Raw genomic sequence first — 18726 nt, forward strand, 5'->3', positions numbered from 1 at the left:
CCCAGCAAGCAGCAGGTTCTACCTCCGACTCCACCAAGAACCCTCTTGGCAGGGCACTTTGGCAGAATAAACCCACCATGTTTGTAAAAGGACACAGAGCCTGGCTCCCACTTCCATGCACAGGGCTACAGTGGACAAGAAACAGCCTGGATTAAGGCACTATTTATTAATGTTATTAGCAAAGAACACTCAAAACCCCAACAGCTTCCATCCACTTTAGGGAGTTTAAGCTACAGGACATCTTCACTCCATTGGCTACCAAACTGCAGGTAGCTAGACTGACTGGGAGCACTGGTCATACTAGAGGTAGCAATAGCTCTGCTAGAGGCTCATCAATAAATAAGTGACCCACCACCACCTTTAAAAAAGAGCCAGGTTTTAAAGGTGTTAAGAACATTAAGAAGAGACCCAGCTTACAGGATTTTTAGCTTAGTAAATGGACTTTTTGTTAAGACTCAGAGCTCCCTCTTATGCCCCCCCGCAGCCTCCTGAGAACGGGTGCTTCTAGTGCAGAACATGACCCGTATTAGATGTACAAAATGCCTGAGCATCAATCAGGGAGGAAGAGATGCACCTGGAGCATCCGGTCCTGGCAGAGGGCATACAGGAGAGCCCTGGTCAGGACTCTACAGGTAAGGGGGTCAGGAGAAGGCATCCAAGTCAACAGCAGGAAGTGGAGGTCTCCAGTAGGCAAAGTGGCTGTACTCTGGACACACCAGAGCAACATTCCCACTCTGTCCCAGGGGAGGGAAGATCAGCTCCACCAGCTCCGACAGCCGCTCGTACCTATGGGCGTAAGAAAGGAGTTGCATTGGGGTCATTGGGGTTTATTTGCTTTTCTACCCCATAAGATGCTTCTCTGGGTTAAAGCCAGGTTAACAAGCACATCGCTTACGTTGACTTGTGGTTCTTTGTGAGCTCCTGGATCAGTTCTCCCTTGGGGTTGACCGTGAATATGCGGCTCTCTGGCAGGCCCACTTGTTTATAAGCATATACATCCTGCCCAAGGAAGGCCGGCAAGGTGTGAGAGCTGCAGGAAGGCACCATCGCCACCACCCCAGCCTGAGCCCTCTCTCCCCCCCAGGGGACCCACTCACATTGGCTCTGTTCCCAAAGGCTGCGTAGAAGGGCAGCTTCATGGCAAACAGTTTTTGGATGTCCATCAAGCAGGCGATCTTGAACACCTCTGGCTTCTTCTCAATCACCTCCCTGCAGCACAACACACATGGACAGAGCAGAAGTTAGAGTGGCATCAGCTGGCCAGGACTGTGGGGAGCCAGGCTGCCCGGGGCTCAAAGAAGTGATTTGAAGGGCAAGAGAGGTTTTTGCGCATCAGGAGCTTCACCATGAAGCTCTCTGGGGAGGGCAGGCAGTTCCCCTACTGCATCCTATGAAAGGCACCCTGCACCAAGGAGGCCAGTTTAGGGCTGGGACATCCCTCAGCATTGAGCTGGGGAAGGGGGATGCCATCCCCAAGGACACGGGAGGTGCAGGGCTGGGGAGGAGGAGAGGACGCAGTACCTGTGAAAGGCAGAGAAGAGGCTGCTGGGGGCGAGCAGGATGGGGCCCTTGGGGAGGGCACAGCCTTGCTCATTAACCCACTTGAGGTAGCCTTTGGTGATGTGCGCCATGCCAATTGCTCTGGCTGAGCAGTAAAGGAACTTGTAGCCGTTCCTAGAGAAAGCACAGAGAACCGCTCTGAGCTGTGTCCTGGACATGGCACCTTCCCTCCTCCGGAGAAGAAGAGGAGGTAGAGTACCTGGCTTAAGCCCAAACAGCAGGACTCACCCAGGAACCCAGGCTAAAACTGATCCCCATCTTCCTCACTGCTGGGGAGCGGCACTGAAGGGGGACCCCGCACCTTCCTCCCTTCCCTTCCCAGCAGCTGCAGAGCGCCCATTGCTGCTTGGGGCTCGGGTACCCGGACGGAGCCCCAGGCCAGCACCTTTATCACACCGGGCTGCGTGTGGCTTGTAGGGAGCCGGACACAGCCCCCGCAGACCCTCAAGCAGGCAGCGCGGCTGGATGGGCACCTCGGACAGAGGGGGTACGATGCCCTTGCGGGATCGGAGGTAGCAGGAGGCAGCCCCGGTGTCGGCGAGGGCAGCCCCAGCCCCGCAGCAGCGCGCCCGCAGCCCCCCAGCGCCCCGGGGAGTGGGAGCCCCGCGTCCCCCACGCCGAGGCCGGGCCGAACCATCCGCGGACCCACAGTGCCTCTTAGTGGCCACAGGTGCCAGGGACGGAGCTGGAGGCCGGGCTCCGCGGGGACCCGCTGCCAGCCTCGCCGGGTGCAGGGACAGCATCGCACCTCAGGGCGCGGCGGTCCCCTGGGGCCATGGGAAGGTGTAGCCAGGCACCCAGGGGGGCAACCGGCACCCAAATGCTGGGTGCACCCCCGTGCCACTGCTGCATCGTGACCCAAAGGCACCTGGGCTGTGCCTGTGGCCTCGCAGTTGAAATCTCATCTCCTTCAGTGCTTGGCTACATCTCCCCAGCAAAGCCTCCACCGACACACAGTCCTCCCAGGGAAGGCAATGCAAGCATCTGCTCCCAGTGCCCAGGAGAAGGCCCCTGCTTTTCACCCCCTAACATCACCTAGACAGCACAGCAAGCATCAGCCATCACTGACAGCAGAACGTGAGGCTATTTTGGCCAGCATCAGTGATCAAGGAGCCCTGACTGACTCCCACTAGGCCTCTCGTCCATCACCCTCCCACTTCCCCTTGGCTTCCATTGATCCAATACATACAGATGGATTTTGTGGAAGAGCTTAGCAATCCCCTGATGAGTCCAGTCTTTTCCCAGATGCGGCAAGATGTGCCCAAGAGCATCTGACCTAGAAAGGAAGACAACCAGGTTAGGATGATCCAGCCTGGTGGTTGTCCAGAAGACGATTTGATTTGTGGTCCCTCCTGGCTGCTTACACTAGCCTTGAAAGTACACTTTCCCATAAGAGGGGGGAGCAGGGATGTGGGGTGGGAGTAGAGCTCTTTACTTGGTGATGGTGCCATCGATGTCTGAGATCACCACCTTGTCATCCCAGTTCCACAGGTAGATGGTGGCCTCGCAGCGGCAGGTGCCCTGGTACTGAGTTGTTACACTGAATGCCACTTCATTGGGGCCATCCTGCAGTTTCAGTCTTCCCTGTGGCAGAGGGGGAACAGAAGTGGTACACCAGCACCAATTCATACCAGGCCAAGTTTGCCAGAGGCCAGACTGTCACCTGGGCAGATCAGAAACCCCAAACCTCTACAGGGTGGCCACCCAGACTGAAATACTTGGATGGCCTATGAAAACTTGAGGTCAGGAGTAGTAAACCCTTTTTTAACGGTTGGTCACCCCTACACATACAAGCAGTCAGTGAAGGAGGAGGAAAGTACAGTACATACAATTTGTTCAGAGGAGAGCCGCAGGGTTTTCTTGTAGGTTGGCACAGATTTCTGTGCAGGGGCATCCATTGCTAACATGTCCCCAGGGTGCAGGGGCTCATCATCACTGGATGACCCCTCTTCCTCCTGCCTATACAAAGGTGGGAAGAGCATGTTGGCTTTACTCTGCAGATCACAGCTTTCATCATGAGCACCAGGGGAGCTCTGGAGGGAACCCAGGACAACCCACCCACCACAGAGGAGCTTGGCTGGACCAGGGTCAGCCAGAGCCTTAAAGCTTTCTGCCCTCATACATTAGGTAGACTTGGGAATAACTGGTCATTTAGGAGAAGAGATCAGGAGCATGCACAGACTCCTAAAGGCAAACTAGGAGGCAGGCACTCACCTCTGCTGAGCAGGGTTGGGCTGCAGCATCCCCACGTTGGTTTTCCCTGGCCTTGACTGCTGCTGCAGGCAGAGAGTGGTGTCATCAGCACATCAGTGCCAAGGGCAGGAGCTGCTTTGCTTTACCACCACTTGGAGCAGCGATACCAGAAATGAGGTGGCAATGCATCACCCTGCCTTCACAAGGACACTGCCCCATGGAAAAGTAAGCACAGCATGGGGCTGTGCTGGGGCAGGGAGACCAGCAAGGACACATGGTGCCTGGGCTGTGCCGTAAGAGGCACATGGCAAGAGTTCTCAGCATTACAAGGTCCACATTACCAGGCATTGTTCTGCTGTTCAGGCATTAACAGACCTGAGGGGACAGCAGCAACCTTCAGAAGTCACCTTGCCAACAGGTCCCTCTGGCTGTCCTCGTACTCAGCCCCAGGCCATCCCCAGGACCCTGCTGCTCTCCTACCCCCACCCCAGCCAGCCACGAGAATAATGCTTGTCCCATGGGGACGTGGTTGTCACAGCCACCGCTGCAAACACACCTCCTCTGCTAGGAATTCTTTCCTCCTCCAGGAGAACCACCACCTGCTGCCTTTCTTTGGCATCTTCTCCTTCACCAGTTGGTCAATGGTGCTCTGTGAACGTGGCAGAAGATGGGAGGAAGTCAGTCCTCAGCCCAGGGAGGCTCAGCTACCAACAGGCTAAGGAGACCCTTGTCCAGGCAGGGATTCCTTTGCAAAATTGTTCACAGGATAAGATGTGTGACTCCTGACACACTGTGAGCTGAGATGGTTTGGGGGTGAAGGGTACAGTGACTTGTTCCCTTCATGCAGCTTGGGACAAAAAAAAAAATAAATCTGGATGCCGTATTCCATACAACCCCAGCCAGGTCTACAGAGCCCTGGAGCAGACTCACACAGCCCTAAATCCTCCAGACTGCCAGAGCCCCTGGATCTGGTCAGCCTTGCACAGATACAGCCATCAGAATAGGAGATTTTTGACAAGTAAATCTCTGCTCTCCAGGTGTCAGTGGTACCCAGGTATCATAAAGTCACCCGGAGGTTCCTCTGGGCAAAAGGCCAGACTTCAGGGTTTGTGAGCTGGACTGATATTCAGCTCTGCCCCAGAGTGCCTGCAAAGCCCCCAGTGGGCAGCTTGGCCTCCTGCAACCCCACTGCACCCTTCAAGCCCTGCTGAGAAGCATGGCCAGTAAGTGTGTTGGGCCACTGACCTCAGGAATGTTCCTCTGGAAAGCCTGCAAGGACAGGACCATGGGAGCAGCCACTGCCCAGTTGTAATACCTGGAAGAAGCAAGAGGGATGGGAACATCACCACTCCCAGAGCAAGGGGTGATTCCAGATCACCATCCTGCAGCATGGCCTGAAGTTTCCCTCCCACAATTACTGCAGTATAGTCATTGCCTGGGATGGAGTCACACTCCTACAAGAGTGTTTCTGTAGGAACAGAGGGGCCACCCTGGTCATTGTGGGATGAAGCAGCAGGAAGAGCAAGCCACTCACTTCTTGTTGATCAGTATCACCAGGTTTGGGTCATCAATGAGTCCTGGATTCTCAGCAAACTGCTGGTAGGACACCATGTGCTCCATGAACTTCTCTGGTGGGACAGAGCCTGTGTCATGCCACTGGTGTATAAAATAAATTTCAGGATAGCAGATTCACCTCCCCTCCCACCTACCGCAAGAGATCTGCTTGCTGCCCCCCAGGCCTCCACAGAGTGACAGGGCAATTGTGGGCATCAAATCTGAGTTGGAGTCTGTGGGGCTGTCGGTGGGCAACTCAGATGGCAGCTGGACACACAGAGGGTTGCTGGGGTCTGCCACAGGCTTTGAGCTCTGCTCTACGTCACTACCAGCAAGAGAAGAAACAGTGGCAACATCAGGCAATATCTTTAGACATACCTCCATCCTGTGCTGTAAGGGAATTGTTCAAGAAGGTCTGAGCTTGGCCAGCTGGGGCAACCCATACCTCCTGGGGAAATAGAGAGACACCTGCTCCTCATCCAGGCTGGAGAGGTCTTCCACGTAAACATCACTGGGACCCAAGTGAGGACTTGTTTTGATGATTCCTCAATGCACAGACAAAAGGGAGACAGTTTAGCTGAATCACCTTTCCAACCACCTCAGCATCTATTGAGAAAGCCAACAGCATTTCTCTCTATCATATTCATATATCAAATAAGAGTGCATCACTTCTCCTACTTGAAAAGCTGCCTTAGATCAACAGAAGTACCTCAAGACACCTGCACTGGCATAAGACCACTTGCCAAGAGGACACAAAGGACAGGCCAAAGTCCTGCCTACATTCTGCTATGACAATCTGAAGGTGCCATCTGAAGCTAGCAGCATGCAAGATAACACTTTGTGAACTCCCTCTTTGTGCAGTAAGGAATTCCAAGCATCTCTTCAGGGAGATGATTTTGTTCTGAATTTATGCTGGCTGGAACAGTAAGGTTGGTTAGGACAGGTAACAACATAAAAGTCCTTAAATACGTTGTCAAGGAAGACATGCATGCTTTGCTCTGTATGATTTTCCACCTGACTTGGCGTGCTCAGGATGAAGACACAAGTCAGGCCAGGTGCTGCTAGACACTCCAAGCTAAGGTATGGTCTAAACTGCCGAGAAATCTTCTAAGCTCGCAAAAGCAGAGACATCTAAGGATGGACTCGAGGAGATTAAGGCAAGAAAGTCTTCCTGGGGAGCTGGGTGATCACTGAAGAGAGAACACCTGAGGAATGTCTCTTCAAAGCAAAGGAGCTGGTAGCACATGGAGACAGCAAAGCAAATATATCACACCTGGATTACCCAGGGCAGTCATGAAGGAGTTACACTGAATTAATAACCTAGTCCCCCATCCAAGTCAGATACATCTGCAGGCTCAAACACCGCTTCCAGGAGCACCAGTCACCCACTCACCTTGTCTCCTCTGGCTTTCCAGCTGGGGCTCAGGGCCCTCTGAGCCCACCTGCCTCAGAGCGGTGGCTCCCTCAAAGGGCTCCACATCTGGATGAACCTCTGGTACAACACTCCTGCCTCCCTCCTGTTTCTCTTGTGGGGCTGAGGCGGCCTCCAGCAAGCTCTCTTTCCCCACAGCACTGGGGATGTCCTTCAGCCTGGGGAGGATGTTCCCATCCTGGGGTGCAAATGTTGGCTCAACAACAGACACAGCAGAGAAACAAGGTGCACCCTGATGTCCCACTGGGCTTGGACCTCCTCCCAAACCTTCAGAGGTGGCAACAAGATGAGTTGTCTCATCCACTGGGACTGGTGTCACAGAGACAGTAGTTGCTGCAGTAGCAGAGGTCTTTGCTGACTTAGCTGGTTCAACTCGTTCTGATTTATTCACCTCAAAGAAAGCAGAACAGGTTTGAGGATGGGAAGTTGCCCAAAGCACCAGGCAAAAGAGGTCAACCCCTCTAAGGCTGCCTGGCCACAGCCTCCTCTACTTTAGAATCATAGAATTGTTAAGGTTGGAAAAGACCCTTAAGATAGAGTCCAACTGGTAACCTATCACTGCCAAGTCCACCACTGAACCATATCCTCAAGCACCACGTCTACCCTTCTTTTAAATACCTCCAGGGACGGAGACTCAACCATTTCCCTGGGCAGCCTGTTCCAATGCCTGACCACTATTTCAGTAAAGAAGTTTTTCCTAACATGCAACCTAAACTTCCCCTGGCGCAGCTTGAGGCCATTTCCTCTCGTCCTATCGCTTGTTACTAGGGAGAAGAGTCCAACCCCCACCTCGCTACAACCTCTTTTCAGGTTGTTGTAGAGAGCAATAATGTCTCCCCTCAGCCTCCTCTTCTCCAGACTGAACAACCCCAGCTCCCTCAGCCACTCCTCAAAAGACTTGTTCTCCAGACCCTTCACCAGCTTCGGTGTCCTTGTAGTGAGGGGCCCAAAACTGAACACAGTACTTGAAGTGCGGCCTCACCAGGGCCGAGCACAGGGGCACCATCCTGCAAGAGAGCAAGAGCAGGAACTCACCTGAGGGAGCCTTCCCCAGGTCCACTGCACGTGGGATTCAGCCCCTAGAGCAAAACTCTCCTGCGGTCTGATCTCCAGCTCAGAGTCGCTTTTGGGAGAAGATGGATGGCTCAGACTGGGGCTACAAGAAGAGAAGGTAATGTTGGACCTCATCTACCCTACAGCCCCATACTTTCCTATTACTGCAAGGACGTTTAGGGCCAAGAATCCTGTAAGGTTGATTTCCCAAGGAGTCAGTTCTGCCCCATAAGACTATTCTTTACAAATGAGCAAGACCTATAGGAAGCTGAGGCCCAAGGAAGCAAGGTGTTATGCCACCAGTTGTCCAGAAGCAGCTCAGCAGCAGAGGCAGGAGAGCCCTGTGCATGCAGGCTTCTTGCATCTGTGACCATGGCCAGAAGTATCCCTCACAGGCTCTAAGTTTTCTTCCAGCCACACCATATCAGGCCAGGAAAACCCTCCTCTCCTGACACCCCCAAATTCCTTTTCCTTACTGCCTCCCAGCCGCAAGGCACATCCCCTGCTGTCACCAAAGCCAAGCAGATTGCCTTGGCCCTATCCATTACCTGTCCACAGAGGCCAGCTCCCCATCAGAATAAGGGTGCATCTCCGGGGACTGTAACGTCCCAGTTTCTTCTTCAGGGATATCAGTGAAAGAGAAATATACTGAATCACTGCAAAGGAGGAAAGAGGTCAGTTATGCTACTCCCAGGCACCAGCCTCCTCACCTGGAAAGCTGGCAATACACAACTTCATCATTTCCACTGGCTTTCTACTCCACAGGAGGCTGGGGTCCAACTCAAAACACTGTTCCCGTGTTTCAGTACTGCTGGGCATCACCAAGCAAACCTACAGGCTCGACCCACTGCACCATCCTGCCCAGACCAAACCACTCACCTGGGGGCTGGCAGCTTGCACGGCTCCTCCACAGACACCTCACTTTCGGTCTCCTCACAGCCTTCTAACTTGGAGTCCAACACCTCCTTCCGCTTGGGCTTCCTCCTGCGTCGCCTCATCTTGCGCAGGGTCGCTTCAGCACTGGAGACCTCCTGCCCATGAGAGGGCTGAGCAGCATCCTCTGGGCTCTCCTCTGTGGGGATGGGGGACGTGCAGAGGCAAGAAGGGATGCTGCCCTGCAACAGGGATGGAAAAGCCCATCAGGTCCAGCTTCCTCTTTTGCAGCCTGGCAGCTCATGGCTGTCATCTATGCAGCATACGCCACCAGCACAACCAAAACCAAGCCCTCAGCTTGGGGGTGGTTTTGTAGTTAGGCTCAGAAGGAAAGGTTTTGTACGTGCAACATGCGAGTTAAAAAATACAAGCAAAACCCACAAAAACAGGGTTATCCAGCCACAAGCTAAAGACATCTTTAGCACAGGCAAGGAGAGGCAGGCAGGAGATGGCACCACAAGACCAGAATTACAAAGGCTGCAAGTGAGATTCAGCTCTAGAGCCCTCTCCTTGCTGTCAAACCCAGCCCAAACTAGCAGCAACCACAAGTCAGCCTGGGAGAGATCTGCCAAGGTTTCCTGAGGCCACAACTAGTCTCATCCCACTTCCCAGTAGAGTGGGCAGCCTGCCACAGCATCCAACTCACTCTCATCCCTGTCACAAGATCCCCCAAGAGGCCAAGCCCCAAGATATCTGCCTGGCTGGCCAGCAGCCATGCCCAGGGAGGGAGGACAGTTTGGGATGAAGATACTCAGTCTAATGCTCCCTCAGGGTGCTCTACTGCCCAAATCCTCTACACTGGTTACAAGGTCCTGTGAGTAGGAACCTTTCCAGACACAAAAAATGTTAGAGGTGATAATGGAGTCACCTTGGGGAAGGAAAGCAGCCCAGACTTGGTCCTTCCACCTCAAGCCTGCATTTCCAGGTGGTCGCAGCAGGACACAGACCAGCAGCACCTCTTCATCACCAACCTCATTTTCCTCCGACTCCTGGACGAAGAACGCCTCTCCATTGTCACCCAGCTTCATGTGCAGGTCCACAGGCTCCCCATTGATTTCAATGTCAACCTGGCAAGGGGCAGAAGCAGCCTGTCCATCTGAACCCACTCGCCCATCGGCATACAGGAACGCAGTTTCCCAGGGAGAGGAGGGGATGTGGTTGCTCCCAGGGCTGACAGCTACCCAGCCTTTGAGGTAAGGGACCTCTCCCAGTTTTTCTGGGAAGAACAGTCCTCCCTAGAAGAGGCTGGGTTCCATTTGATGCATCCCATCTCAAAACTGGCAAGCACCCCTTTCAACAGGGCTCCCATTCCCCTCAAAGTTCTTCTCTAACCTGTGGGTTATGGAATATCCTAGGTCTGGAGACACCAGAGAGGAAGCATAGTCCCAGGGCAGGCAGCACTTACCACCTTCTCCTTGGAGCGCAGCACACCCAGCTTCCCAAAGCGCACGTGAAACGGGGAGCACTGGAAGGAGTTATCGGGCTGCCTCACCACGACCACATCAATGCAGCCCGTCAGGGTGGCGGGGTTCAGACCCCAGTATAGCTCCTTCACCGTGATGAAGACGGTCTCAGCAAGCTGCCCCACGTAGTTCATTGTTTGAGACTGCAAGTGGGAGACAGGAATAGACTCAGGTGGGGTGGAAAAGGGCTCCAGCAGCTAAATGCAATGTGAATTTACTCTAGGAGAGTCACTTCACAGCTGCAAACACAGCCCCATCATGGGGACAGTTAAGCCTCTAGGGAAACTGAGGCAAACACATGAAGGGCCTTGATGGAGATCAGCCAGAGCCTCGGAGAGCACCAGAAAACAGGACAGAAGCCAGAGCACTAGTTATTGCATCCAACCTGGAAGAGAGAGACTTTTGCCTTTGGGATGCACCAACCTCGTGGGGGGAGGCAAATACTACCTCACAGCAACAAGTTGTCAATATCCTGTTCAAACAAGAATTTCATTCCCAGTAGACCTCCTGCCCTGCACTGTCCTTAAAAATCCCCTCAGGGTAGAGAGGTGGGAAGTGTGAGTTGCTGCTGCATACACCTCATGCTCGCTATGAACAAATTCCAAACCTAACGTTTCCCACTCGGAGGGGAAGCCACCGCACCTAGGCATTGCCAAACCAGCCAGACATGGCCCTTGTTGAAGCCAGAACTCCCTGGTCTCCATCATCCACCTGGCCAGGGAATCCCAGCAAAGGGGCTGTGCTGCCCAGAGGACACCCGCAGAGCTCTGCAATGCTGTTTTCACAGGGCATTGCTGCACTCTGAGGTTGCACAGCTCCTGGTTTTCATTAGCAAGAACATGTAGGACAGCCTTGCCTGCTTCCTGCTCATCCCCTCGCCTGCTCACATCCTCCAGCTGCTCACTCCCCAAGCAGAAACAATTCCCCTCCGCCACACTGGAGGGGAGGTGTGGCTGCAAGGACCATGGAGAATTGTGCGGTCCATGCTGGGTCTCACAGCACAGCCATGCCTCCAGCCACACAAGGTAGCACAGGCACCAAAGGCTCTCATGCAGCCCCCAGTCCTGCAGGCCACCGCTGGAAGCTGCCTCCTGATCAATACACCGAAATCCCGGGAATATTTTCTTGCAAATCTATGTCAGAGTGCTGAGTGTTGGTGCCAGCCCCTGGGCCAGAGGAGCCCCTTGCTTGGTTTGCTCAGCACTCGGCATCAGCAGGACAACAGTGTCAGTGCATCGCACCAGAGGCTGGGAACCACAGAGACTGAGCCCGGCTCCCCGAGCTGCCAGCTCTGCACCCCACCTTGTCCCAAGAAGAGGATGAGGACACAAGATGACCACTTCAGAAGGACCACAGCTGAACTAAGAGAAGCCTCTTGTGTTGACAGCACGACCAGATGATGGCATGTTGTCCCTGGTGGCTCTCAGCACAGCCCCCAGTGTACACCCAACCCAACGGGTAGCTAGTGAGAGTTGGCTCCTTACCCAAAGGGATGAGGACAAGCAGGGGCCACCTGATGAGCCCTCTGCCCCAGCAGGCACCCAGCCTCTCCAATCCATTTTGCACAAGCTCAGCCCCGTCCTGTTCCCAGACATGCCTCTGGGAAGGCGGCCTGAGGGGGCAGATGCAGTCCCTGCTCCATGTCCCGTCCCCCCCACCTCTCCCAGAGAGTCAGGAATAAGCCCAAAGCCCAGATGCTCCCTGGGTAGAGGATGGAGGGAAGCACTAGCCAGCTCCAGAAGCTTCGGTGCCTCCATCAGCTCTGCTGTGAGTGGGGCCAGGGTCACAGGGCCACCCACCAACCTGCTGAGCCCAGCTTTCCCAGGCATCGCTGCTGTTGCGGGCAGCCCTCCAGCTTGCTGTGCTGCAGGGCCTGGCAGCAAACAGGGGAGAGCTCCTCGCTGCAGAGGGTGGGGGGTTCGGAGAAGAGGAGCTATCAGGCTGACCCCAATACTCCCAGGTCAGCGCTGATGGGCTCCTAGCTAGGGCAAACATTGAGACAGACCTGAAAAGCGTATAGGGAAAATGGCCTGCAGGGTTTGGAAGGAATCCCCAGGAACAGCCCCACACCAAGCAGCACCTTCACAGTGAACGCAAGGTACAAGGGCTTGACACGGTGCTACAGCCACACAGTGAAACATGCTGCTGAGCCCCTCGCGCCAGGGCCACATCCCTTCTGCAAAGCCAGCGTGCCCACCACGGGACTTCATGCCTCATTGCCTCGATATGCAGCTGCCCCCTCCCCAGGCATCTGCCTGCATGTTGCTGGGGACCCAGTCGGTCCCAGAGCTCGGGACACTGGTACAGTTTTCAGCTCAGCAAGTTTAACTGCATGTGGATTTCACCCAGGACAACTGGAGGCAGGCGGGGAACAGAGAGAAGAGTCTCAGACTTCTCAGAGCTCTCAGCCCTACCACGTAGGGAACAGGTCCATTAGGGAGATAAAGAATAAGTTACACCCTGGAAATAGATTAACAGGTGGGCAGGGCAGGAGAAAGGGTTTTCAAGCCACCCCAAGGACACCAAGCCACATTCAACAAATAAACCCTACATAGGAACAGGGCATCCCCACCCCTCAACCCCAGCAGCCTCACAGTCCTTCACCACACAGCTCCTGCAGAGGAGAAAGCAGGAAATCCTCCCCCATGGAGGCAACACAGCTCACATCCATCTCTCCAGCCTTCCAGGATAAACCAGCTATTTTGCTAACACCAGCCTGCTCTGCTCCTAGGCAGCAGCAAGCCAGGCCACCCCACAAACAGCACACCCTTCCCACCCTGCACATCCACGCTCCCCATCCGTCACACACCACAAACTGCCCGGGACCTCCCCCGTTACCTGGGCAGCTGCCGGACCTCAGCACCTCCTCAACTTTGGGGGACCCAGCTCAGAAACCCCAGGCGCTGCCCTCTGCCAGCAGGAATGCTCGCTCACCCTCAGGTCCTCCTCTCCCTGCTTCCTGTTGCTCACCTGCGCAAGGGGAGGGCCCTGTCTCCCAAGGAGCACCCAGTCCCCGTGCTGTGCCTCCCGCCGAGCCTATGAGGGCTCCTGGGAGGCCAGAGGGTGGATCCGGGGAGGCAGCTGACACCTGCATGGAGCAGCTGTGTCTCATTGCAGCCAGCTCGTTTGCTCCAGCCGCTCCGGGCTGAGCTGCCAACTGCCTTGCACTGATGGAGAGCCTTCCTCCCTCCTTCTCCCACCCATCATCCCGCAAGGCCACTGCAGCCCAACCCACCAGGCTGGAAGTTCCAAGGACAGGCCTTTCATTTTCCAGACCAGATCGCCCAGCGTTTAACCCCTCAGGGCACAAACTAGAGAAACCCCAGCTCTCAGGACCCCAGGGGAGACTGAGCCCTCTGGAAAGGAGCTCGCAGAGGCTGAGTGTGCAGTTCTGGGAAAGATCTGCCGTTTAAAATCTGCCTTGCAATGGCTGGAGAGCATCCTCACACAGCCATGGCCGGGCTGAGGACAGTCCAGAGTTGGGAAGTATCTTGCCAGGGAACCTGTGCTAGATACTAATTTCTCCCTCCTCCATAGGGCTATAGGGATTGCTATAGGATCATATGGACTAGGACCATGAAGGGTGGGTAGGGTGATAATTGCTGTGTTGCAATTACTTAATTACTCCTGGATGTAAGACTGGGTGCACCTTGGCCAGGTTCAGATTGGGAGGAATGTGGAAGGTGCTGGTGTGTGGTGCTTGTGTGGAGGAATGAGACCTCACCAGAACCTGAGGCTTTGGGGGACTTGGAGGGATATTTTAGCTGCTCCTCAATAACTGCGGACTTCGGAAAAAAGAAATTGGGTGAACTAATTTCATTCTGCAACCTGGGACTGGGACCAGGCTGGAACACAGGGACTTCTTGCACAAACCAGCCCACGCCCCTGGGCAAGCAGGGGAAGGTAGCATTTCTTACTGGGACAGCTAATGCCACTCATCCTCCTGCAAAATCCTCCAAGCTACTGCTGTGTCGTGCTGTATGCTGCAGAGAGCCCAGCCTCCCTGTTGCACCCACCCTTGGCAGTCCTGGGTGCAGCCCTGGGGGCTCCACAGACCTATCACCATAGGGTGGTGGCTTTCCCTCCCCTTCTCCCAGCCTCCAGCCCTCCCTGCCCTTCCCCTGCGCTGCTGCAGAGTCCCAGGGTATGGGTACCCTGCACCCCAGCAGCCCCTGCCTGCAGCCCTGTTTTACCTCTCCACCTTCATCATTGTCACTTTCTGCCTTTTGGGGTTTTTGTTTTGGGTTTTTTTTTTTTTTGCCTTTTTTTTCCTCCTGGCCTTAAGAAAGCTTTGGGATGCAAAGAAGTACCGAGCACCATTTTACAGAAGCACCACCAAAGCCCGCAGTGAAGTCTTAACAAGACATAAAGGGAGAGAGCGGGTGGCCAAGCCCTAGGGGCTCCTCTGCCCTGCGTTATCTCCAGTGGGATGAAAAAAGAGAGCAGGGGTTAAAAGCACAAAAATCCAGAGGCTTTAAGAAAACCAAGGCTCTCCAGGTCTCCATGGGCCTGACAGCAGTGGGGAGGTGATGGAGGAATAGCCAGGTGAACTTAGGTGGTAGGGACTTTTTGTGCCCCCCAAAAAGTGCATTGGATCCCACCAGGCTATGACTCCCCAAGGGCAGGGATGTGGCTGGTGTGGGGTCTGCCCTGTGACCGCCTGACCCGCTGTGAAGGCAATTCCCCAGCACCCTCTGCGCTGAGTTTTGGAGCGACGTGGGCTGAGTGGCTGCGGCTCCTGGTCTGCGCGAGGGCTGGCGGCACTCTGGGGACGAAGGCTCTTTGCTGGTGTGCGCGCAGGGCTCTCCCACCCATCAGTCACAGAGCTGACATTGCTTTGTGAGAGCAGGGAAATGCCAAAGCTGGAGGGTGGCTGCTTAAAACCTCTTTGGTCCCTGAGGAGAAGGGTCCAAACCACTGGGGCTGGTCACCGCTGATGGGTTGATCTGCAGAAATGCTGCAGCTCATTCTCAGCTGTCACCTCCCTGTGCCTCAGTTTTCTCAGCTCTGCCATACTGGTGAGGTTGGTGGCAGCGGGAGGCACAGAGACCCCTCCTGTGCCTGTACAGCGCTGAGCACAGCCTGGACACAAGGTCACAGACCCAACATGGGAACTTTCCTAAATGCTGTAACAAACCAGCTAAGGAAGGATGCCCGTTTTCCAGCAGCTTAATATTTCTGAGAGCTCTACCCCTCAGTGAAATTGGACTGAAAGCAGCTATTGTGGGTGGCCAGGCACGGCTGCGGTCCCTGAGGAGGGTGGGCTGGCACCAGGCAGCACCAGCTGCCGACCCCAGCGAGGCTCGTGGGGAGCCCGGGGCGGGTGGCTGCCACCAAACCCTGCAGCCCACGGCCAGGTCACCAGGCACTCACACCCGGCGGGGAAGGAGCCCGCTGTAACCTCAGTCTAGACACCTCGGGATGTGACATCTCAAGTGCTTTGTCCTTGCCACGGCATCTTAGACTAGTGCTTGGTGAAGGCACCAGAGTGGGTCTCACCCAGGGCAGTGGTTTACACCCTGCAAATCCTGGGGCTGCAACACAAACCCCAGGGCTGGAACACAAAAGCAAAGACAAATATGGGCTGCAGATGCCTGGTACCTGGTCAAAAATGCCGCAGAGGACATTTCAGCAGCACAGGACACCATTTCTTCCTGAGCCAGCTGAACACATCCTCAGGTGAGCACAGAGAAGGAAGGCAAAGCCAGCAACTAGCACACGGGCAGCTCAGCCTTGCTGTGGCTCCAGTCCCCCAAGCTCTGGACACAGGGACGAGCACTTGGCACTGGGGACCCTGCAGAATCAGCTTCCCCCATCACTTACCTCCAAGGTTCCTTGCTCAGCTGGTTTCCCCTGCTGGCCGTTATGCCTGGCTCCCGACACACCGGACTTCGCTCATCCCTCAGTGCCCCTGCAGCAGATCTGCCACGGCTGCGCTCGGTGATGTCTGTACCTCCATCCGTGCTACCCTGCAACCCAGCCCGAGCCATTTTACTTACTACTCCTTTCTCCTCCAAAAATTTTAAAGCACTTTTAATTGCCATGGTAATTTTTTGCAAAGCCATACAATTATTCTTGGTTCCTGCCAGCTGCTTTTCATACCCCCTCTTACTCCCCCTTCCTTTTTTTTTTTTCTTTTTTTTCTGAAGGTGAGCCCTGCAGATCCATCACTCCCTGGGCTTGTAACCATGAGCACCCCAATCTCTCCATACATCCCCCCCCCAGGAGTGGCTCCAAGAGGGAGAGGTTTCTTCGCCCTTTTGGGAACTCCACAACCCACAGATGTTTGCAATGAGCCTTTGCAAAATGAGATGGCTTTTTTTATTAGTCAACCAAGAGGCAATTATTTTCAGCTCCTTGCATTCCAATGGAAAAGCAAAGCTCACACCCGCCTCCATCCTGGCACTCCCCACCCGTCTCGGATCGCAGCGCTCACCCCGCACAGGGTAGCGGCACAGCCGGCCGCACTCTGACCCCTCGGTGCTGCCTTGCAGGCTCTGCCGTGCCTCCACCGGCCAGCAGCGCTGGAAACCACAATCCCAGCATTTCCAGTGCCTCTCCAGAAAAACTCCATCCATCCACTAGGCAGTTGGGAGCACCCCAGGCACTCGCTGCCCGGGAGACTCCTAAATTTTCCTCTGTCCCAGAAAAACAAGTCTTGCCTTCAGTCGCAGGGTGGGAGAGAGGACAAGCCGTGTCAAAGACGGGCTTGTTTTTTCCCCCTCTTTGTATTTCAACAGCTGCTACAGACAAGCCAGGCCACAGCCAATTCTTCGGCTGCCTCCAAGGTGGGGGTTGATGGGTTTTTTTTCCTCCTCCCTCAGTCATCACGTTATTTCTCCAGGATTTTCCCAGCTGCCTAAGTTAATCTTTGAGCAGCCCAGCAGTCCCTCAGGACACTTCTCCTTGGATCCTCTCCTTGCTGCCTGCTTCTTTGTGGGCCTGGGGTGAAACGTCTGGAGGGAGGGTGGACAATCCAACTGCAAGAGAGACCCAGAAGCTGGCCAACCTGCCTGCCTCTGTGCTGGCTGAGACCTGATGCAGCTCAGCTCAGCTCATCAGAGACACTGCAGAGGAGCAAGAAGCTCTCCCGGACAGGAGGGGAACTGAATTGACAGAAAGGGTATGGCTTTGCTGTGCAGACAAGCGAAGCTGGGGCTGGGAGGGGAACAATCCTTCAAGCCTTGGGGCTCGGCTAGTAGCTGGGGACACCAGTACTGTTTGATGGCTGAAGGCCAACCTTGCCAAGCCACTTACTGCAGCATCCAAATCCTGTTCTCACCCCTGAGCCAGGGAGCTGAATTCTCCTGCTCCCTTTCCCACACTGGAAAGATGTTCTGGGACCTCGCTGCCCTGGGGCACAGTCTTTGACGGCTGCTAGCCTGGCCCATTTCTCCCTGGGCCTGCCCTGTCCTTTACCTTCACCAGCATCTCCCTCACTCTGGGGTGTCCTGAGATGCCAGCAAAATCCAAGGCTGTGATGCAAAAAGCAAAGATGCCTTTTCCTGAATGCCATGCACCCCTTGCAGCCATGGAGCAGGATGCTGCGAGCGCCAAATGCCAGGTAAGAGACACCCAGAGCCATTGTTTACTGGGCTGGGTGACCCAGACATGGGTCTGACAGCTGTCAATCAGCGCAGCAGCTCCAGAGTCCCTGCCACTGACGGGGCTGTCATCCCTAACTGACGTCCCTACACCGATGACCCTCCAGGGAATCCCTGCCAGAGTTGGGATGTGAAAGGGCTTTCCTGTTATCATGACCCCTTCTCCCAGCAGAGACAAGCAGCCTCTTAAGAGCAGGGGGAGCGCAGGGAAGGCTGGCAGAGCTTCCTGACCCTCTCAGCTGGCTGGGCAGGGACTCTCATTTCCTTCCCCAGATCAACAAAGAGCTCCAGAGGCTTGTGAAAGGGGTGATTCAGCAAAACAGGACCAGAGGAGAGGCAGAAACACCGAGTCAGCACAGCTGGATGGGGTGAAATTCCCACCCCGTAAATGCCACGGGATGCGAGGTTCAGGCGTCCTGCTGCCCCAGGGATGGGGGCAATTCCTGGAGGTGCAGCTGCTCTGAGTGCCGGTCCCGGAACGGGGAATACAACAGGAAAACAGTGGTGGGTTGTTTTTTCTTTTTTTCTTCCCTTTCCCATTCCCAGAAACATCAGGTCAGACTGGCCTGGCATGAGATGGAGTGGGTGGGAAAGCCATCTTGCCTGCAGAGGAGGAAATGCCATCCTCGGTTGCCATTCACAAGCATTGAAAAAGCTGAATAACAGCCACAGGACTGGTCAAAAACCATCTGTTCTGGTTTATAAACTTGCTCTGCTGATTTGGCTCCTAGTTTCTGACCTGTTAAAAGTTCAGATTTCTTCCATAAATGCGAAGGGTTTAAGCTTACTTTAAAACAGAAACCAGAAAGCTACAATTCCCATGCAGTCGCACAGCTCCAAGAGCCAGAGCTCGCAGAGAAACCCAGCCGTGCCCTAAAACCCGGCGGGCTGATAGCCCTGAGCACTACATGGGTCTGAAAAATGAAGTCTCTGA

The 18726-nt window shown here is 54.8% G+C and overlaps 1 protein-coding gene across 3 annotated transcripts; it reads right to left on the minus strand.

Annotated features, from left to right (window-relative positions):
• Positions 1 to 146: 146 nt before the first annotated feature.
• On the minus strand, positions 147 to 18352 carry LPIN3 (lipin 3). 3 transcript variants are annotated; one of them, XM_064465750.1, is made up of 20 exons: positions 16012 to 18352; positions 10131 to 10331; positions 9697 to 9792; positions 8672 to 8907; positions 8341 to 8448; positions 7775 to 7895; positions 6701 to 7130; positions 5753 to 5852; positions 5463 to 5632; positions 5288 to 5381; positions 4999 to 5068; positions 4310 to 4402; positions 3775 to 3836; positions 3390 to 3519; positions 2996 to 3144; positions 2750 to 2836; positions 1522 to 1674; positions 1098 to 1209; positions 896 to 999; positions 147 to 786 (listed from the first exon to the last, which is right to left on the minus strand). In XM_064465750.1, the coding sequence occupies exons 2-20, from the start codon at positions 10320 to 10322 to the stop codon at positions 642 to 644; spliced, it is 2652 nt and encodes an 883-aa protein (XP_064321820.1). In that variant the 5' UTR covers positions 10323 to 10331; positions 16012 to 18352; the 3' UTR covers positions 147 to 641. The 3 variants fall into 3 exon arrangements, with proteins under 3 accessions (XP_064321820.1, XP_064321821.1, XP_064321819.1); XM_064465751.1 differs by lacking the exon at positions 16012 to 18352 and adding an exon at positions 13027 to 13129 and having other exon boundaries at positions 3775 to 3833; XM_064465749.1 differs by lacking the exon at positions 16012 to 18352 and adding an exon at positions 13027 to 13129.
• Between the last annotated feature and the right edge of the window lie 374 nt (positions 18353 to 18726).

Source organism: Phalacrocorax carbo, chromosome 14 (genome assembly GCF_963921805.1).
Source record: "Phalacrocorax carbo chromosome 14, bPhaCar2.1, whole genome shotgun sequence".
Classification (NCBI taxonomy): domain Eukaryota; kingdom Metazoa; phylum Chordata; class Aves; order Suliformes; family Phalacrocoracidae; genus Phalacrocorax; species Phalacrocorax carbo.

Bases quoted from the DNA above. Each gene is read 5' to 3' on its own strand.
- LPIN3 (XM_064465750.1), bottom strand. From the start codon at position 10,322: ATGAACTACGTGGGGCAGCTTGCTGAGACCGTCTTCATCACGGTGAAG. The intron at 7,896-8,340 runs GTAATGGATAGG...CTCTTCTTGTAG, and splicing joins GAGCTGGCCTCTGTGGACAG to CCCCAGTCTGAGCCATCCAT. The intron at 3,145-3,389 runs GTATGTACTGTA...CCTCTGCCACAG, and splicing joins GGCTCTCCTCTGAACAAATT to GGAAGACTGAAACTGCAGGA.